General features: G+C 42.3%; 1 protein-coding gene across 2 annotated transcripts in view; it reads left to right on the top strand.

Annotated features, from left to right (window-relative positions):
• The window catches only part of BRF1 (BRF1 general transcription factor IIIB subunit), an 870,857-nt gene that overhangs the window by 577,805 nt on the left and 270,891 nt on the right, over positions 1-22,161 (top strand). Inside the window, exon 11 of one of the 2 annotated variants that reach the window (XM_069207335.1) lies at positions 17,156-17,431. In XM_069207335.1, coding sequence (XP_069063436.1) covers positions 17,156-17,431 — 276 coding nt within the window. Of the gene's footprint in view, positions 1-17,152; positions 17,432-22,161 lie in introns of both variants that reach the window. The other variant, XM_069207334.1, reaches the window with a different exon arrangement.

Raw genomic sequence — 22,161 nt, 5'->3', positions numbered from 1 at the left:
TACTACCCTATTGAAGAATCCACATCTGTTGCCCCCCAAATGGGTTTCTTGTAACCGAACAATGTCCGGGTCATGATGGGAATAAGGATTTTGTGACCACCTCTCTCTTCAATCTGCTACCTAAACCGTTAATGTTCCAGGAAAAGACTCTGAGGTTGCTACCCCTCACCTGCTTGGGCCCAGATTCTCTACCCCGTGTGTCCTACTTGTGCCCATTTGGCTCTCATTTTTTTCAAAAGTTGCTGTCTGGACAAACCAGCTCCGAACCCTTTACCCCCCAACCACCCGTCTCCCCTTCAAAATCACCACCCTCCCCACAACCTTGTGCAGTAAGCCTAAAACTAGTGAGCCTAAAACTGCCCACCTCCTCAACGCTCGAGGCATCTTTGGCCTGCCACCCCCAAGTGCATTCTCTGCCCAAGCTTGCCTGCGTGAAACAGTACCAGAGTTTAGTGTCGGATCACCAGCCCGCAGAGTCTCAGTACTTCCTCAGGCGGTTAGGTCTGCCATCTTGAGGGTCACCACCGGCAGTCTCTTATCATGCCCTTCAACAATACAGGAGGCCTCACCATCCATGGATTCCTTATGCTAGCCCAGGACCACCCATTTGTTGCAAGTCAACCAGGCCTGATTATGTTGAGTTTCAGCCTCCACTCATGACATATTAGACTCCACCTACGTTTTAGTGGGGGTAGATATGTGTCCTCTCTGCCACCGCTTTCTCTGAGATCTCCAGAGCTCATCATGATTGTTCTCAGTGTCTCAGCATGGGGTGACCTTTAGCGTCCAACCAGTCCCACTCCGTTGCCACCGACTTGAAAAAATGCGAACCCTCCCCATCTGCGAAATGCAGCTTTTCTGGGAACATTAGCACATACTTAAGGTTTACACCCACCTCCAGATATGACTCCTACAATTTTTGCACCTTTGTTATATAGCCAGGATAGATGTTCGCAGCCCACCACTTCCAGCTGCACCCCTTCCAGCCGCCAGGGTCCGTGCCTCCTGCAGGATACAGTCTTTCTCATGGAAATTGAGGAGTCTCACCACTATGGCCCTCAACTAGGCCCTCAGTGGTGGGGGTCCCCCATGGGCGCTGTGAGGTCTCACGACCATGAACAGTTTAGAGAGTCTCCCCTCCAGCACCACCAAGACCAGATAGTCCTCCTTATACAATTCAGACGATGGACCATCTACTTGGTCCGTGACCCCCACAATCTGGACATTATTGCAGTGGGAGCATCCCTCCAAGTCATCCACCTTTGCTGCCATAGCAGCGTTTCTACCTCCAGTTTCTTAAGGTGGTCATTAGTCTGGGTAACTGTCAGCATCAGCTGCACGATGGGAAGCTCTGCGGTGCCCACCCTCTCTGCCGGATTCTTGTTGTTTGCCCTAAGCAGCCCCACCTCCCAAGACACTGACTCTGTTCTATGCTCCAATGTGGACTTGGTATCCAGGTTGGCCCATAAGATTTTCACAGTAGAGGCCTCCAAACCCAAGGCTATGGCTCCCCTCCGGAGACCACCCACACTTCCCTGTGGGCCTGCAGGATTCCCATGTGGCACTGGCTTATCCTCCTAGGTGCAGCCCATTCTCAGTGCGGAGCCCTCAACACTTTGACATTTGGGGTCCCTCACTGGGTGACCCCAGCTGGCTGCTCCATATACAGGGAGAAGAATTGTGGCCTCCTCCGTAGTACTCTCCTCTTATGCTAAAACCCCGGTCACAGCCTCAGGCACGAGCACCCCGCCCAATCCTCGCTTACCGTGGGAACCAGCAATAGGGCCCAGTGCCGCCGGATCACCAACACCTGCCGCTCTCTGGGCCATCCTCCGCTGCCACTTCCAGCGGTCCACAGCTGTCACTGCCAGCTCCTTCAGGACCTGCCCCCAGCAGAGAGGCCCCACTCTACCTTAAGGGGCATTGGCGAGGGTCCCGGTCTCTTGCTCCCACTGAGGCCACCATTCCACCAGTTGCCTCAGTCTGGCCACCAACGGCTCGAAACAGGCTCCTTGCCTTCACTGCCAGCGTGCACCCAGCCCTTCTTCCTGCTGCACTGCCGGCTTCCATTGTGCCTCTGCAGCTGCCGACCCAGACTGTCATCCTGACCATTGATCCTGGTCCTGGGATCCGTTGGGGCACTGTTATGAGCCTCTGAGCACCCCACACGCAGCTTCCAGGGCTCTCAAGCATCAGGAGAAGTGTCTCTGTTGGCCAGCTATGCTGAAGCAGTCGGTTCTCCGGAACAGCTCCATGCGCTCCCAGTCAATGCCCACCAAGAGATCCTGACTTCAGGTGATGTCTACTTACCTCTTGGAGGCTGGCTGTCATGCACACAGTAGCCCTGGTTGGATAGCATCTGAGTACTCTGAAACACTCCCATCCTGGGTCATAGAGGACTTGGAAGTGGAAGAAAGTCAGATAGTCAGGAACTTTCATACTCAACAGGCAGACTGAAGATGTGGACCCAGTCACTCAAACTGTAGAACCGATTTGGGGTGTTTTTTTTTCCTTTCCTTCAGGTGTCCTTTCCAGGCTGTTATGCAGACACAGCCTTTGTGTCAACTGATGTGTCTCACAGCAGGGTCATTACCATTGTGGAAAACCCACAACAGAGGTACAGTGAGGTGTGAGGTTTCTGAACCTGGCTGTTATCAGTCAAGCTGAAGGAGGAATCAGAAAGACTAAAGGGCAGGCTTCACCTAAAGCTTCCACACATTTCACAACCCAGTCTGCAGTCCCAGTCCTCACCTCTGCCGTCCATCATATAGCAATGTTCAGAAAAACTAATAAGAAGCTTCCTGCTACCCAGAAGGCCTAAAGGTGCCTATTTCTTTTCCTTCTGGCTATGGGAATGTAAGCACTTCCACTGTCTGGGAACATAGTCCTCTCCCTCCATCTTGTGCAAGGCCAATCCAGGAGAATCGAATAGGTATCATACTGACTTCATTACTCTGGCTTGCTCACACACACCATGTATGTGCCACACTGGCCACACAAACACCAACACTCTAATAACACACTCTGGATGTTACTGTAAGGAACTGAGCAACCCTTTTCACAAGTCAGCTAGTAGGCCTCCACTCCAGAGATCCATATAAAAAGCTCTGGACTTTTTTCAGATCTTTAAAACATAGTATATCACCAACACCGCTATTTGCTGATCCCAGTGACAGAGAGGGTAGTCATCTGTCTCAAATAAGAACAGACTTGGTGCACCCCACCAGCTCAAAGGATGGGTCAAGGACGCTCTTAGTCAGGGACAGACCTATGCCTTTGCACACATGCTAGATTAGCATGACACTGGGCCAGAAACAGAAAGCCAGGATACCAGATGCATGCAGGTGGACAGTCACGCAGGTAAACATGTTAGTTTACCATGCAGTGGACATTCCCGTCCCAACAGTATTCTGGATGGATCAACTTTCTAGGACATACATCTATACCTGTGTTTTCCCCAGAAAGTCCAGCATTTGGTACAGTAGAACTTGGATTTTTGATGGCCCACCCCTGTAACGTTTGTCTACAGACTGGGTAAGTTAGTGAAGGTTATGTTTTTTAAGTGTAATGCACGATTTGGATGATACTCAGTTTTTTGGCGCCTTAAGGCTTTGGTCTTTTGTCTTCACTGGGAGAAGGCTCCAGTATAACTTCTGGTGTAGAGGGTACTTGTGTGTATGCAGGGTTATACTTCTGAACTTTATTGGTTCCCTTGATTGACCTCACTTTATTCTAAGATCTCCTGTGGAAGTGGTCTCTTGAATTCTGATGGAGTTGAAGACATTACTAGATGTTCTACTTTTCCCAGGCACTGGACTTCACTCTCTCTGATAAGGTGGTCTGTTGGTAATCCTTCTTTTCCTCTTGCTCTTCAACTCTCCTCAGGGGACAGTATAGGAATATACAGAATTGAGGTGGTACTATTTTGGAGGACACCACAGAACTTTAAAAGCTTTTTGAAAACAATATAAAATTTTAACTGATTGCCAGCCCAGGTCCATGTCTCATGGATGTGGACACACCTCTGTGCAGTAGAGGGACTATTTGGGAAGAAGAGTGGACTCTTAGCAATGATCATTTCCTGTAACTAATGAGGCTTATACTTTCTACTATACAGAAGGGTTTAAAATACTTGTACTTCGGTGAGTGAGGAGACTAGGACAAGTTAAAGTGTCAATGACTTTCCACGCGGTTATACAGGGACAAATTGAAAAAGAGATTTCCTGTGCCGCTTACGTCTGCGCATACAGTTTCATTCATGGTAAAGTTCGAACCGAGTATAGTGTATAATCTTGGAGTACGTTTGTTCATTAATTTTTCCTCTGGTTTCATGATGTTGAACATAAAGCTAGAATACCAGCCTGTTAGAAGAATGTGATCATTGAGAAGAATGTCTGTCTGTTTCAGAAAATGCAACTCAAAGCCTACCTAGGTTAAAAAAATAAATGAATTGGTAATCAACCAACTCGCTAGTTGGGCTGGCATATGCAGCTTTTCATCCACTATAAAAGCTACTCTTTGGTGTGGGATGAAGATAGCACCAAAGCATGCCCCAGATTTCCCACAGTGTATTAAGTAGCAACAGCAGAGTTAGCACTAAAGGCAAGAAGCCTGCTTTACTGAACTATGTGGAACGGGTTAAATGAAAAGGAGCCAGTCATTCTGTTGCATGAGCGTGGAACCACTGATCCCCAGTTTCAGTGTCTTGCTTTGGATTCTGCTTGAACCTTCTTGTTTTTCACTGTGCAGAATGACACTTGTTCCTCAGATGAGTTAAATATATTCACACTAAAGGAAAGTTTTAGAGATGAAACATACTCTACATTCACGTTTTTCTACAGTGATCTTCCCTGCTCATCTGTTATATGCTTTTTTGTAACCCATTAAGGACGTGGTGTAGATACTTGGAGACTTGACCAGAGGAGGTCCCTGTGCACAGTTTTCCATAGGAAGAGTTTGTGAAATAGGGATAGACTACTTAAAATATATATATCCAGGTTGAGGTCAGTGAACAATATGTGTGGCTAAAAATGTAAGTTAACAAAGAAATGCCATTAAATAATCTGATGTCATGAAAATTTGTTGTGAAGGAATAGTCCGTTTTTACTTTTAGTCTTTTCAACTGATGTTTCCCTGTCCTTAATCAAATCAAAGTGGTTCTTATGTATGGTCGTTGGACTCCACCCTATCATTTTTTACATGAGTTCCGAAAAGGTACAATCCTCATGCAGCCCTGCGTTCCACACTGAAATACTCCAGGGCCAAGCCGGCAGTTTTAATTCCATTTTTGACTTGGGACTGGCCATGCCTATACCAGGAAGAAAGGACATAGACCATGCCCTCCCCGCCTGTAGCTCTTTTTTTTCCTGCTTGAGCAAATGTTACCAGTTCTTTAAAATGCACATAAAGTTAGCTCCGTCTTCACCCAGAAGAGCATAACTCTCACTTAACGCTATTGGCTGCTTGATGTATCTTTCCACCTTCTTTAAAGTGCTTTCATTGGAATACCGGAGGTGCTATTTTAAATCCAAAAAGTACACTGAATCGTCGCTCAGTCACAATCAAGTCTTAGTCTCCTATTTGAATTCTATACAAAACCAGTCTTTATGCCACTCTTTTCCTCCTGCATTTATGAATGCCTGTGTTGCCATGTGCCAGTGCTTTAGACCCAGACCATTAGGGATTTCCAGTGCTGGATTACTACCTGGGACTTGAGTATTTTTCCTTTTCTGTGTTTCCGAAACATTTATTATCTTAAATTTGTGTATATATATATATATATATATATATATATATATGTATATATATATATATATGTGTATATATAACATTAATATCATATTAACCATTCTCCACAAAGTTCTGAAGCACACCAGTTCGTGTGTTGGCCTGCAGATGGGCTAGATGGATGAAGGATATATATACCTTAAATGATGTGTGTGTGTGTGTGTGTGTGTGTATATGTCTCCCTGAACATTCTCTTTTTCATTTTATCACTTGTCTTGTTGATGCTTTTACTGTTGAAGAGGCTATTGAGATCGGTATACAAGTGTATTTGTGTTTTTTCACTGTGCTGAATATGAAAAAAACATTTCTGTCCTTTGGATACTGCTACAGTCTGATGTGAGACATGCAGACCAAATGTTCTATTTCGTGTTAGTTATTTTTACCTTTCGTCTTGATGGTAATGACTCAGTGTGCCATCATTAGAATGTTCCCACGCCTCGACTGGTGTGCCTGTCATATCTGAACTACAAGATCAGAGAAAAGCTTGAAAGAGTAAAATGATCCTAGAGGACTTACGTCGAGAAATGATCTGCTGGATAATGCGCAGACCACTCGACAGTCTTAAGGAAAGCAAAGTCAATACTTCTTTTACATGCATTTATGCTGCTGCAGAACTAGATTTTCTTTTAACCAAGGGCCAGTATAGCTCACCAACAGTTCCCTGGGTAAGTTGATGTAGGAAATCCACCGACTTTATGATCCTTTCATTAGTTTTAATTTATAATTGAGTTTACTTATTAGACTAAGGAACTTGTTGTGTTGTCTAAAGGGTTTAGTTGGAGATATGTAGGGTGTACTTCATGATAGAACTGCTTTGAAGAGAAGATATTTTTAAGCTCCCTGTGGCACATGGAAACAGATTGCCATGTTGTAAATTGGCTCTAAGCCACAGCAACGCACGTGTCCCAGTGGAATTCCCTGTAGGAATTCTGCTCCATGAAATCTGTGTGGTCTTCCTTAGGAGTAGTGCAGAAGACCCCTTTCAGAGACTTTGCCTAATATTTGTGTCCTAGTGGGAACTAGTAGTTAAATAGCCCCCGTCTGCCTCTTTCACCAGTTGAGTTCCCTTACTAACAGCTAAAACAGATATTCACAGTGGAATTAGCAGAGGGGTGCTCCAGCTCTTCCAGTTCTCCTCTGTGCCGTGTCCATAGAAGATCTCTGTTTTGGGGACTTCATGTGCTTTTCCAGAAACGTACCTCCATGTTACCATTAGGAGAACATCGACCCTGCTATTCATTTTTTCCTTTAGCAGCAGTCTTACACACAGTTTAACTTTTGTGATACTTTTTCAATTTCTTTACAGGATATTAAAACTTCTGTTTCAGTATTTTATTTGTGTTTTTTTTTTAATCTTAAAATAGAGATACTTCTTTTTGATTCTTATAATTGAGCTAAAGCGCCACAGTTGCTTTAATGGTTTTGAATGCATTGATCATCACCGACCTGGAAGTTTCACTGCTGGTAGACAAAGTGAGAAATACTTGCGGATCCAAGGAAATAACAATCTTTCCTTCGATAATGGAGTGGCTAGCGGATTTTGCTCACTTCCCGTTTTATTCTGAGAAGATGGATTTTAAGAACAGCCAAGATTCTGTGTTTTTCTTCCTGCAGTCAGGTTTACAATATATCACCTAAAGGGGTGCCTCTCAACTCTTTTCCTGAAAATATAGATCGAGTCCTTTGTACGCTTCAGTTTTATCCAAGGTCTCAACTTAAAATGCATAAAATGAAGTAGCATAAAAAAAAATCTCTAAATTTAAGACACTCTTCACAGTCATCCTCAATCAGATCATTCAAACAGGACTCCAACCTACAAATACGTCTCTTGCTTATTAGATGTTAGGTTTTGCCTCCCTTTTTACAAGACCTCCTACTTAGCCATAGTCCCCAGAAAAGGGTCTGAAGATTAAATTGTGAAGTAAGGTAGATAGTGTTGAATCTGAGGCAGATTATGTGTTCAGACTATAAAAATGTACTTTGCCCGCAAGATTTGTGTATGTGTGTGGTATTTGTGTAAAACAAACCTAACAGAAAGGTAGTGTGCTGTACAAGGAAAAGGCAAAGATACCATCGAAAAATTAAATAGAGGAGTTACTGAGCTCTGATGATATAGGTGCACTGCTATTGTGCATTGCTGTAGTGTTCTTTGAAGAAGTTTCTATTGAACTCTTAGCTAAATTGGAACAGGGTTTGGGTGATCAGATGGAGAGCTGGTTATTCCAGATCCTATGTGCAGAGATGGAGTAGGCCTGTCGCCTTTTTCTTTTGTTTTGACACTTACTATTTTCCAGTGTGTTGATATCCTTGCTGCAGTTGTGCCGAGAGCCCTCGGAGATGGTGAGCTGAATAGTCAAGGGTGCTGTTCAGGATGGTTTTATAGATGGCACAGGTGATTTTGAAGATGGTGCAACCTGGCAACAGGAGCCAGTGTAATTCCCTCCAGGGAATGGAATGGGAAGCAATGTGGTCATATTTCTTCAGACCCTTGATAAGGTGTGTAGGATGTCAGAGGGATTCACGGGTGATGTCCTGGAGGTCGTTTAGCAAGACGTTGTGGCTGGCAAGATATGGGAGTGCAATGGCTTGAACAGCAATTTGGAAGTCACTTTCTGAGAGGAACAGTTTCATTTTCTTTAGTAGAGAGTGGTGGTACCAGACAGGCTTGACTGTCCTGATGATGCATTACTAGAATGCGAAGTCGGTGTCCAAGGTAAATCTAAGTGATTTGGCAGTTAGTACAACTTGAGATTTAAATTTGACCCGGTACATGCACGTTTCCATTTCGCCATCAGGTGTTGATACTTCATTTTCAGAAAACTGTGAATGAGCCGAGGTTGTGTTAACAGGGGAATAAAAAACCTAAAGTGTTTAGGTTGATGCTAAGAATATTAAACCATTTGTTCTGCGCAGGTTTCCATCATAGGTCTTTTCTTCTTTGCAGCATTTTTTTACGTTTATAGTGTATCTCGATACATTATTATTATATATATAAAAGGAGAAAAAAGCAAGTACAAAGAAATTTTTCTGCCAGCATGATTTTACCATTAGCAAAATCTTAATTCGTAGTTAATTACTAGTAATTAAGAACTAAAATTCTAGTAGACCTAACTGTCCCATGCCATCTGTCGGACTGTAGAATTAATATTTCCCCCTTTTAATATTAATATTTTGTTTGCTAAGAGAGAGGAACATAGTAACCTTCCCTTAAATCTTATCCACTTGAAGCCGATGGAATAGCATTTAAGGACTTTGCTTCTAGAAAATAAATTATGAAAGGCTTCTCTGCAGGAGGGATAATCACACCCACTTACTAACCTATCACATCTCTTTTCACCTACCACCCTGTCACCTCCGCTCACCCAGGACTCCTATTCACACACATCCTACGCATACACAAAACCGGATCGCGAGGACTGGTGTTCTTACATCGCTCCTAATGCTTGGAATAGCCTCTCACTCAACATCAGAGCCTCCTTCTCTCTTCTTGAACTCCGCAAGAAGCTGAAGACCTGACATTTCAATGACCCAGCCTGCCATAGGCAGAGCTAAACACACACACCTGCTCAGCGCCATGGCACCCTCATGGGGTGATAGGGAACTTTGCAAATGCACATAACATAACCTACACACTTGAGTAACTCCGAGAATCAAAATTTCATAGGCCTGGTGGGCCCCAGCAATAGACATTTCATAACTTTGGTGTCTATCCTCTACGTAAAACTTAATAAGAGAAACTGCATTTTTGAACTGATTACTTTTAAATATGACTGGTATGACAAACTTTTTTGCTCTTTCTTTATGGAACACCAAATACTGACAGCCCTTGCTGGATTTATAGCTGCCACACCCAGTTCAGTCAGACAAAAGCTTGATTCATTTCACCATTTGTACATAGTCCAGTGCTTTTTTTTACCTACTGAGGGAGAAGGAAAGTCTATCCTTTGTTATTATATATCGAGAAATTCGATCAGTATTCACAAGTTGTCAACATTTTAGCTGTTGCTAGATTGTGTTCAACATGATCAGATTCCATTTGGGTCGAGGTTCTCCGTCAACCAACTTTTTCCACATTCTCACAATTCGTTTTTGAGGAAGAAAATCAAATCCAAGCCTCACTTGACCAATCAGAAAGAACCTTATTCTGGTACTCTTTCAAGCAGGAAACTAGCCTCGACTGTTTAGGATTTCACTTCATTAGGTTGTTTGTGCCTGTTAATGCTGTCATAGTCTTTAGCACGCTCGGAATGCCCATGAATGCAATAATCTCCCATACACCCAAACACTAGTAGGTGTCCACTGCTTAATAGATCACTTGACTTCCAACTTCCTTTTGACATTCACGCTAAAGGTTTTGGGGTAATTTTGTTTGAATGACTACAGATCTAATTCTCATATAAAAGTATGACTATCAGTCTAGTGATTCAGCAAATGATATCCATTAGAAAAATATTAGTTATGTTGACCAGTGCAGTGATTATTAGCTCCTATAAGATGGTAAGACCACCAGGGGTGTCGCTTCGTCTGTAAGATTGGGTGGGTGTGAGTTTCAGGTTTTCCAACAATCAGGCTGGCATATAATATTAAAATACATTATACACCAAGCAGGCATCATGAGAGGGGCCTAGGGGGCAGTGGAAAGGGAGAGGAATGCGGATTGGTAGAAGAACTAAGAGAGAACACACACTATTTTGTAATAACCAACATTTTTGAGGACTTTCAAACCAGAGAAAGCAAGTGTGTGTGTTTTTGTCTGTGTGTATGTAAAAATTCCTGGTGACATCCGCCTTTCATCTCAGCATACCCAACTGAGAGCACTTCTATTCAACTATTTATCAGAAAGTAAATTTATTAAGGTGTTGAACACTTCATACACCCCCTTCCCCGTAGCTATGCCCCTGAAGATCACCTCAGTTCCCAATGGCTTTCACTGAAGCATCCATAAATCGTTTGTCAATAATTGCAAGGAAAGGAGCAGAAATTCCCTCAGATCAAAGTTACTCCAGATCACATTTCTGTTGACCTCATCAAAGGGTGTGCTGGCGTCCACAATTACATTATCATTCACAACAGTTGAGAGCCTCCCCATAACTTGTCTGTTCTGGTGTTTATCACCAGGACATCATGCTCTTTGAGCTTTCCCTTAAAAACACTTTTTTGAGTCTCAGGCGCGTAGCCTTCCCTATCAAACCAAGTGAGACACTGACATTTTCAAAAGTTCTTCCCTCTAGAATTAACCAGGGCAATCAAGCTTTAATTACCTGCTTTACATATTAAGCCTTTGTTTAACATCAGTACCAAAATGATTGCCATCTTATGTAACATTTCTACTTAAGCGAACTGCGGAGACGTGTACTCCACCAAGTGTACACTTCTCATGTCAAATTGGTAGGACTATATAAACAACCATGTAAGGACAGCTTTCTGCCACTGTGTCCACCACAAGTTGCTATTTTGCTAATCCTGTTTTCTCTATATTGCACCTTTATTAGAAAAGGCAATACTAAGTGATTCATGTCTGTTTTTTTGGCTCTTTAACATTAGCAATTGAAAATTCCTTTTCCATTCTGGCTACTTGTAGTAAAGAACCTTTGGGTGAAAGTTGTTTCTGTTCCACAATGTTTGCAGATGGACAAAAAGTCTTGTAATGCACGAATAAAGACCAACTAGCTTTAGCTATGACTTCATGAGCTTTGCATGAAGAGAACACCTCTGGAACTTCATGCAGGAAACATTCATGATTGAAAACCCGTCTATTTATGCCTGCAGGTCAAAGTGAAGTACTGCGCGTGGCACTCAACCAGGTTGCTTTTTTTATCATTCTCTAGGTTTATCAGGTGTTTTACTCGAGCAGACTCTCCATCTGTACTATTTTGTGTACTATTTTACATCAGGTAACGGACCTTTATGATTTCCAAACAATTTAAATAATCATAGAACACTTTTTAGGGTCATACATCATTCTTATTTTGTTAGAGGTTTGGTTATAATTTCAGCTACCTCACTTTAAGATGAACGTTTTTAGCTTTTTTCCTAGTATGCCCATCATCTTTTTCGTAGATTTGGACATATCATTAGGCTGAGAGGATTGGGATAAAATGCAGCGTGGAAATTAAATGACTGCCATAGAGCTCTGACCACACTTGTACATTAGTCCCAACCCCACTAAAATGTTTAACTGATCACCTTAATCCTCACATATTATTCACCGTACAACAACCACCTTTCCATTTTCTATACAATAAGCAAATACAATGGACCGATCATTGATGATGTGAAAACAAATTTCTAATTTGCTTGTTTTTCCCTGACTTCCAGATGCCACAAAATCTTAGGGCTTCTAAAGGCTCCTGGCTGTTGTGCAATGTTATTGGCCAATCTATTTTTTGACACTCTGCTCATCGTATTTTCCTTTGCTAACCTGGTTGCTTGGTAATCTCCTCACAATGCAATATTAAACAAGTATTTCATTGTGCTGCAGTGCCAAAATCATGATTCATTGCTCCATTTGGGCATGTGATGCCGCAACTTAATGTTGCAGGAAATTGCAGTGTTGTCCGTCCTCGGGACTTGAACCACAGTAACCAACACAGTGACGGATGTTCCTGTCATTGGATCACCTGCCAGCTGATCAAGGCAGCTACTCCGAACCTGAGCTGGTGGATGTGATGGTCACTATTTTTACCAAAATTAGGCAGTCGAAAGACTTGACCTCTGCTGCCATAGATGAACTGCACTTGCACTACTAAAGTACCAGAAGTCTCTATGTCCTCATTAATCTATGCCATGCTGAAAATGAAAAAATTTAAGATGGCTGTTTTTTGGGTTGTTTTTTTTCGGAAGCCCTGCCAAGGTTCCTTACCACAAAAAGGGTAGCATTTCTTCTCAGAACCTCATGTAACTGCAAACAGAATCATAAGTCACTTCTGGCCTCCTGTGAAGAAATCACCTGCAATCATCAAACTGTCACAATGCTGCTAAATTGTATGTAGTTTTGTCACACTGACCTGAATGTACTATTGTTGGGCCTTACCAAATCCTGCCATAGAGCTCACCTTCTTTAATGGTTGCACACCCTCACCGAACTGTTCACTTACAGATGCTAGGAGTCTTGATAATAATGACCAGCTCTTCCCTGTCATTTCAGCTCTAGTTGATCAGTTCTGAAGTTTGCACTCTTAAGTAGTAAACATTTAAAATCTTGGTGTTGCAGAGCAAGTATAAATCTCTTCAAATGGAGAGCCCTCTAACCAACATCAAGTTTGTGGATGTAACACAGGGATTCTTGTGAGAGCTGGATGTCTTGTGTGGCTCCAGTATGATTCCACTGGATCAATTCACCCGGCCCTAACTTGACTTCAGTAAATGTAATTTCTGATCCTCCTTCCTTTATCTTGAGATCAGGTATTTAAAGGCTTTCCCAGACCCTTCACTCTTTGGGTTGATGACAATGTTATTAACCCCCAAATCACATGGGAGACTATTTCAGGACCCTCATGGTGAGGTGGCATCTATTGAGCAGTTCACTCGATCTGCCAGCAAATTCCCAGACACTACTGGCCACCTCTTAGAATGCTCGTATTCTTTTCATGCAACGTCCATGTCTGAGTCTACGTTTGGCTAGATTGTTCCATTCTCACCAGCCCTCCCTGTTAGAGTATGGCTGAACCTATGTGGAGTTCCTAAGTAGTAGGACAACTAATAGGATAGTGGAAAAGTGTGCTGGTTAGCTCTAGGTAACGAGCAGTGAAGGGGATGGGCAAAAAGCTGAGGGTGCCTACATCCACTGTATTCAAAATGGTCTTTATTCGCTTATTTTCTTAAGACAAGTGTTTCAATGGTGATTTCAAGTCCCTTGAAACCCTGAAAAAGGTGCAAGTGTGCAAAATGACTAACCAAAGGTATATGATTTTTTTGTTGCAAAGATGGCTGTAAAGAGCCTAGATGGCTCTAATAATTATTAGGAGGTTTCAAAGGTTGTAGTGCCAGGAGGGTGGTGGAGTCTTCTTTTTTAAATTTCTCTTTTCTTAATGTTGTTACAAAGGTTTCACTGCTTTAGACATATCTGGCTTGGTTAGCCAAAGTATGATTTGCTTCATATCTGATCTGTATGTTACCAAATTAATGTTGGCTTACCACTAAGTGGCACAAGTCCAAAACTTTCACGCTGTTTGTGTTTTTAGCAGAGCAATGAGTGACACACACATGCACACAGTTAGGCGAAAGGGTGCTCCACAACTGCTGTTACCAGCGGCATTGCACAGGCTGCAGGCGATTGTACTTGAAATGACAAAGGATAATGGGAATGACTGGGGATTTGCAACTGGTTTGATGTTTTATATTAAAGCAGATCCAATTGTGTTTGTGAAGAGGGGATTGAGGCCGTTCCGCAGAGTTGCAGGTATTAGAACTTACATCCAATTATCTTAGCTTAGAGAGGGTCAGCCCAGAGATTGGGCCTATTATAGAGTATTGATGTAGATGTTACACCTGATTGAGACCTTCTTCAATATAGTGTGGCTGGAGACCAAGAGGATTGGGAATGCTTTGGGAATGCTCCTGGGCAGTGCTCCAAAGTGGGACTAGTAAGCAAAGATATGGTTCCAACTGCCTAGTCCTGCCTTAGCTGGGCAAAATTCCAAGCAGTCTTCCTTTTGGTCCACCTCAAATGGTGGATATGTATCAATTTTGAAGCAGCATTAGGTTAGGCTGACAATAGTGTACTGAATTACTGGTCTTTATCGATAATTAGCCACTTGGGGGAAAACGTTAGGACCTGCCTGTCTCACAACCTCCTAAGTGGGTGCAAAGATGCACCTTGATGTCCATTCTTCATTTATCGGGAAAAGACTGTGGGACATGTCCTGGGTCATTACATTCTACGTCAACTTAGTACTTGAACGCTGAGTGTGATTGAAAGTAGACATCGAAAGCGCACCTACTTAACAGGCAATTATTTAATTGAGTTTCCTATCTAAAATGGAAAAAAAAAAAAATTCTGCCCATTTCTCAGATGAGTTCCAAATTTGATTGCCCAGCAAAGCTAATTTACGTCCATCCATCGTGTTTATATGGAAGAGTATTGGATATTTTATTTCATACTTGGGAGCAAGATGATGTTGGCTATTCAATACGAGGCTCATTCATGCAAACTTTACTCGTGTTTGCACAAGAAGCCTGTGCATGTTTTTACGTGCATTTGAAATGTGAGTGTGAGAAGACAGGCTTTTTGCTGGTTCTCCCCTTCTAGGCACTAGTATAATGAATGAAATACCCTGAACCCTGCTAATCAGGGCTTGGTGCATGCACTGTTACCCGTAAAATGGTACATGTAATTGTCTTATTCCTATTTGGCATAACTTGACTTACTTGCATGTCCCTAGTATATGGTACCAGGGGTACCTAGCGCTTGTAAGTTAGTTTCTCTCAGGGACTGGCTGTGCCCCGGCAAGTGTGACAAGGCAAACTCACAACTGCCAGCCTGCCATTGCTGGTTGACAGAGCAGATTTGCACTGCTAACTCGACGTTGCCGTTTCAAGTAATGATTACGCCCAAGCCTTCCTTTTTAATATATGTAAGTCACCCCTAAAGCTGACCTACTGAGCCCCAAAGGCAGGTTGCCTTTTATTTAAAGGGTAGACCTGTAGTTTCATATTTTAAGGTCCTGAAATTAGAGGCCACCATTGCCGTTTTTCCTGTTGAAAGGCCCCATTGGTGAGTGCAGAGTTAGAGACTGACATTGCAGCCCTACTATATTCTGAATAGGACTACTAAAGGTAGTACTTCAAACTATCAAAATAATCAGTGCATTAAATCTGATTTAATAGTTAAATTGAATATAATGGCACTGGTGGGCAAAATGAAACTTTAGTAGGTTGCCACTTTGTTTCCCGAGGTGTCCAGTGCCTGTTTATGGTTGCACACAAAGGACTGTCCTCAAGACAGCCTTCTGGCCTCCTGAGAAAGTGTAAACAGCTCCCAGGAAAGCCTTCAAAGGGCCTGTGGGGTAGAGATGTCACCTCCTCCTGGTGGGAAGGGGAGCTTCAAAAGGGAAGCCTTCGGTCGACAATGAAGGACATGCAGGAAGAGGGGCTACCCCTTTTACCCCTTTGTTTAGGTAAACAGGAGGGCGTCCGGGAGAGCGAGGGGAAAACACTGGTTAGACCGTTTTTTTTTCATGAGTGTGTAGCCCAGAGGTAGCCATACCCCTAGGGTAGCTACCAAGCTTCATAATCCAAGAGAGGAGTTTAGCCATTTTAGGACTGGGCAAAAAGAGCACTTTGGGACACGTAGATGACTCACTTCATAGGGAGCTGTTATTAGGCAAAAGGGATCCTGGTAGCCCATTGGATAGTGACACAGCATCACCTAAGGGAACTTTCAGGATCACAGACTGAGAAATAGCCCCAGGAAGTCCCCTGTTGACTGCACCGCATCCTTAGTGTCCTATATCCCTTGCATCATGAGCAAGCCATAGAAGTGAACAGCAAATTGCCATTCACACCGGAACAGGACTGGAGACTGCTTCCTCTTTAAACTAACTGTTCTTTGGAACTTTGTTAGTCTTCCCGACCTGCTACCTGCCAGAGTTGGTGGTCTAAAGCCACTGGAAGTGACCTCATTCAACTTGGACCAAAGGTTTCTTGAAAAAGCTTTCAAGTGTCAAATTTGTTGGTTTTTGCCAATGCTTGTTCGAGATTGAGTTATGATTTACTGCTTCAAGTGTTTATATCTCCAGAACCCACCACTTGATTTTTTTTCCTCGCTTTCGTGTCTTTAAATTTGTAAAAATACAGTTGATGTCTGATTTCTTGAGAGTTGTGTTTCTTTCTGGTCAGTTGTTTTGGTGCTGTTTTAAATGTTTTGCACTTGTTCCTTTGTCTGATCCTTGCTGCGGGAATGCACAGCTACCCAGAGTCGTGCTAAAGGTTTTACAAATGAGCCTGCCTGGAGCCAAGACGGTATAGAGTGTATTACATGGTAAGGTCGTACAACCATGCCATGTAATACATCGCATTTCCTCACAGCGACCATTCAAGCTTACTCACCTGGCAAAGCGAATCCCAGGATGTTGTGCTTTCTGCAGTTTCTGAAGTATTATATTGAAAATGTTACATGGGAAAGGAATCTATTCTGACACCCCTATTCATTAAAATGGTTAACTCAAAAAAAAAAAAAATGTAATTATGCTTGCATTATATTTTTGTTTATATAGTATCCCAGGTGAAAGTGTTGCATGTGTCAGACTTAATCGCATTAGATGTGTTCGAAATCAACCATCGCTTTTCGAACATGCTTTAAAAAATTGTTTTGCCATGTTTGGCCTCCAGTCAATGCAGTTTAACAGAATTTTTTGTTTTTCAGCAGATTATAGTGATGAAAACGGCTCCAGTATTTGTGGGGAAGAGGAAGCAGATGAAGAGCTTGAAGCAGCTGCCAACCATCTTAATAAGGACATCTATGATGTTCTCCTCGACAGAGAAAGGTTCAATAATGATCAGGAGTCCAACCACCGTTTGGAAAACGCGTCTCCTGTGAAACCCCCTGCGCTTGAATCTCTCCTTGGTCCTCTCCCAACTGCTGCCAGCCTTGGGATTACAGAGTCCATTAAAGAGTGCATTATCACCAAGGGCCGAGAAAGCTGTAAGTACATAGCTAATGTAAAGAAAAGACACAAGTGAAATACTCACAAATAGTTGTATACATTTTGTATGAATTGCAAAAATATTTTCCTCCTCTCTGCTACTTTATGCTTGTTTAACTTCCACTGGATCAATTTCCATACATAATTCATCCATTAATCCTAACTGCACTGAGGGCTCTCTGGTTGGTTCGCTGTTGCTCAAATGCCTGGCCCTAAGATAACAGCCGGCTGGCCAGCCTCTTCTGCGACCTGACCCCTCCCAAAAGGGCACATCAGCTCTGAGTTCCTTGCCACGAGGGAAAGTGCTGTTTGTGGATCTCGATACCATCGGGCAAAGCATGTGTGTCACTTGAAATGATTGCAATAGCATCGTCCTAGGAACACACTGGTGAGCAATAGTGAGCACTGCAGGTCTGAAAGATGTATGTGCCTTGGAAGGAGCTTTTTTTTCTTGAAGCGCCATGGAAACGTCACCATCTTGGCCAGCAGTCAGCCTTTCCATGTGGCATATAACTTTTCTAAAATATTTACGTCAGAAACCCTCAATATGTTTATACCCCTATTAAAAACGTAGCACCTTGTCTTTTTAAGAAGCGCTCTGTCCATTTAAACCATAGTTTTTAAACATTTGAGTTGCTCCTCAGTAGCACGTGCTTTGTTCAGTCTTCCTAGTTATTTACGTATTCAGGACTACAGCCACCGGGATTTTCCCAAGATGCGGAAATTCAGCAGTGTGGCCTTGTTTTAATGAATTTGGGTAAGTTGTAACTGTGCCAAAAACAGTCCAGTACTGGAATTACAAAAGTAAGTACTCCTCGTGGACTGTTTTAAGGGAAGGTGCACTTGGTACAACTATTCTAGGATTTGCGTTAGAATACTAACTTCGCTGTTGCAGCATCTGCAGAACCCAGAGAGCGCAAACTAAGTCAAGAAACTCAAGCCTGCTCTTTGTCCACGAAAAGGTTAAGTAGCATCAAATGCTAGAGAGCGTCCTGCTCTCCTCAGGCTCTGTACTGGCCACTGGAAGTTATATTTATGTGTCAAAGTATTGACCACCGCTACATAGCCAGACATTTAAAACATGAATATTAATTTGCTGATATTCACTCTTAGTTTTAGATAAGGATCCAGACATCTCATCCGCAAAAGATGATGTTGTCCATGCTTCTCTCCAAGACATAAGACACACAGCATGGGGTATAATCCTCACAAGTGTGTATGGTGCTGGAAGATACTAATGCGCCTTAATAATCCACCTCACTGGAATTTACAGTATACAAATTCTGTTTTAGGGAGATCAGTTAATACAAACATCAGTTTGACAGAAATGTTGAAAGTTGATTTGAAGACATATGCGTGGTGAATTAGCAGTACAGATTGTGGAGAACTGGGGGGGGCAATTGATTGTTTTTTGGACTCTTCATGAGTCACCTTCAGTAAATACTTACTGTTTTCTCTAAATGTTTAGGAGTCTGATAGCCAGCTTTTTTAAACACCAGGACAACCAAGTATATATAAACCTGGGACATTCACAGTTCATCAGCACACAACTGTATTATCGAGGTAGGGATTATGCCTTTGTTGACATGAATGGATCGTATAGTCAGTTGAAAAGAAACATTTGTTTTTGCTAATCACTTTTATGCTGTATGGTGTTCATAAGTTTCAAAACACAAGGAGGAACGAAGGATAATTAGGGACCAAAGGCAATGCTATATTATAAGGTATAGAGGCCCCTAACTAGCAATAAGGTAAATAATACACTGAGGACAAAACAATAACACCCATGTGGTGTTGAATCAACTGTTATAATCATATTTATTTGAAAGTACTTTAAAAATAGGTGTTCAAGGGTACCTATCCGTACAGGGCACACGACACAGCTATCCAAACACACACAGGCAAAATTGGATGATACAAAAAGAAGATAAAGTAATCAAGGTCACAACTTTATACTGTTCAACTCCTGCACCCTTAGACAAGTCTCATTTATTTAATGGTGTCAGTGTGTTTTAAGCCAGCAACATTTTGATCCACTCTAAATTATGGAATCATCATCAGAATAAACAATGCTCGTCTGGATGAATGTACATAAATCAGTAAAAACCAGGGAGTGTCCTCCATTAATCAACCGCAGATAAGAAAGCTGGGAGTATAAGCCCCAAATATTAAGGCATGTAAGGGCACTCCGAGGTAGTAAGGTGCCGTAACTCGGAGGCACTTCCACACTGCCACGGGGAACTAGTCTATACTCGCTCAATGGGAAATTAGTTGTCGCCCTCAGGCAATAGAATGAGATTTATCACAAGATACTGCTAGCATCTGAAAATCAGACCCGACCGCAGCGGGGACGAACTGCTTGCCAATACAAACTCTCCATACAGTGAGCCTAGACTACACTGTTTTGTTTTCATGCAACGTGGACCCCTGTATCTCAAGGCCACGTTGAGGGTATCCACTAAGCTCACGGATTTAGCTATAGTTTTAAAAACCTGCATACAACCATTGCTTAATTTGTGCTTGTTGTTTCCGGTGCTGAGCACCGGCACTTATTTTTGAGGGACGGCGCTTAGTCTTCTGCCTCAAGCATTTGCTGCGAGCAAAATATACGTTTGGGAAAGACAGAGGAAGAGAAAAACGAAAAAACGCCACATTGAGAGAAAGCAGAAATCTGCAGGGGCAGCGACCGGCTTTAAATGGATTGAAGAGGTCCGAGATTGCTAAGGGGTTTCGCTACCTCAGTATTCTGTGTTCGCACATTTAATTGCAGCTGCCCCCTGTTTAAGAGGAGCACTGGCACCTTCTTATTTACAAATTAAGCACTGCATACAGGTAATTAAACAATATAATTCCACATGTATAAGGCTGTCTGGTAATTCGGTCCTCATTTTGTTTGATAAGACGAGAGATCTGGGTGTTATTTAACTAATTTAAGATTCGTTCCACCTTCGTTTTAGACAGCATGCAGAACAGCAATCCATTGTTGGCAGAATGAAAGTGAGAAATATTCCAGTAGCAAAACTCTCTCTCAAAGTCTACCCTGTTGCAAGAAGCAATGACAACTTTGGAAAAATCTATTTAATATCTATTTGTATGTCAATTATCAAAAATAAGTTTACCATCATGTAGAATATTCCCAAATGTAAAACAAAGCCTGTTTGTACACAGTTTATCAATCTGATAATGCCCATACATTTAGACTAACAACATCCCGTGTTTATATTTGAGATAAATAGCCACCATATACACACTCAAGAAAGCCAGTTAAATAAATTATACATTTTATGTAGGAGTTGTTGAAGTTTAGCCACTCAGTTCGAGATGGAGTATTGTGAATTTCTATTACAGAACTAATTTTAATCACCGTCCATCCTTTCATATTTGCTTTTTTTTAAGAAGTGTATATCCGAGTTCTGGATAGTAGATTGGAGTCTTAATTTTGGAGGAAGAGTGTTAAGTTCATATTAGGTAGCGGAGCCTGACCCACCAACAAAAAGTTTTTTATTTTTTTGTTATTAACTGCTGAGGTGTGTGGTTTATAATTGTAGTGTAGTCCATCCTTTGGATAAGTGTGGGTACTGAGATAAATCTATGTTGTAATGTCTGACTTCCTCCTGCGATACTCCTGTCGAAGGTACCCTGGCATGCCTGATATTGGCTGCTTTCTGTGCCCTTGGTTTCAGTAGTGCTTTGTTCCTCTCTACAGAGCCTTGTTGCTGATGCTTACTAAACTGACCACTGTGCTGAATCATGTTATTGCCTCCCACATTTCCTCCTCCTCGCCTCTGGCATCTGACGCCTTTCTGGCCTCCTCATACAAATATCCAGAGAATCTCATTGTAAAGTGACCTTGAATAGTTCGTAGGTCAGAATAAAGGTCCTCTTCTACTCTACTACTCCTAATGTTTCATTTTGGAAAGGTGCCTATGCCCTAACCCTTAGCTCCTTTATGTAATATTTAGCATTTTATAAACACTCACTTTTCTTTTATTTATTTGCGTTTTTATATAGGGAATGACATACCCAAAATTAGTAACAAAGTGTTTTTCAAAGATAGCAAACGTGGAGGTAACAGTGATAAAAAGGAACACCGATTAAGGGGTTTGACAAGAGCAACGGTGTCACAACAAAAGGATAATATACATTTGTACGGTTGCGATAAATAATCCGGGAACGTCAGTGCACTTTACAAGGAGTCATGTGCACAATTAAAAGTATCAGGGCTTACCAAAGTCCTGGAAATTAAGTGATATAACCTTGAAACTGGAGGCATTTGCTTCTACAAATCGCCCATGACCCTTTTCTGTGAAGCAGCAGGGCATGCCATTTTAATTAATAACATTGTTTATATTTGGTAGGAGATACAATTCTTTACAGAATTGCCGTGGTGGTTTTACTTTTGAACACCCAATTGTGCCATATTTCGGAATCTGTTTTTTTAAAATCTCAAACAGTCCTGAATAATTGCCGACGTCTAGTGGGTGTGCGCATTTCTGGGTGTGTGTATGTGGGTGCACGTGTCTGCATATGTTCAATGCAGCTGCCGTTAATGAACCACATTATTTAATTTAATGATCCGAAACGATGGCATGTATTTCTAGGAGTGCCTAGAACTTTCCCTCTTTCCTCAGTAAGCACAGCCATCAAGTTCTTTATGGTTAGTCCAGCTCTCTGTGATGCTTACTCCCCTCTTCAGTGGCTTGTCCTGCCTAGAAGTACTGGTACTTTT

This window comes from Pleurodeles waltl, chromosome 9 (assembly GCF_031143425.1).
Source record: "Pleurodeles waltl isolate 20211129_DDA chromosome 9, aPleWal1.hap1.20221129, whole genome shotgun sequence".
Classification (NCBI taxonomy): Eukaryota; Metazoa; Chordata; class Amphibia; order Caudata; family Salamandridae; genus Pleurodeles; species Pleurodeles waltl.
The sequence above is the reverse complement of the archived record's forward strand: the minus strand, read 5'-3'. Positions and strand labels throughout refer to the sequence as shown.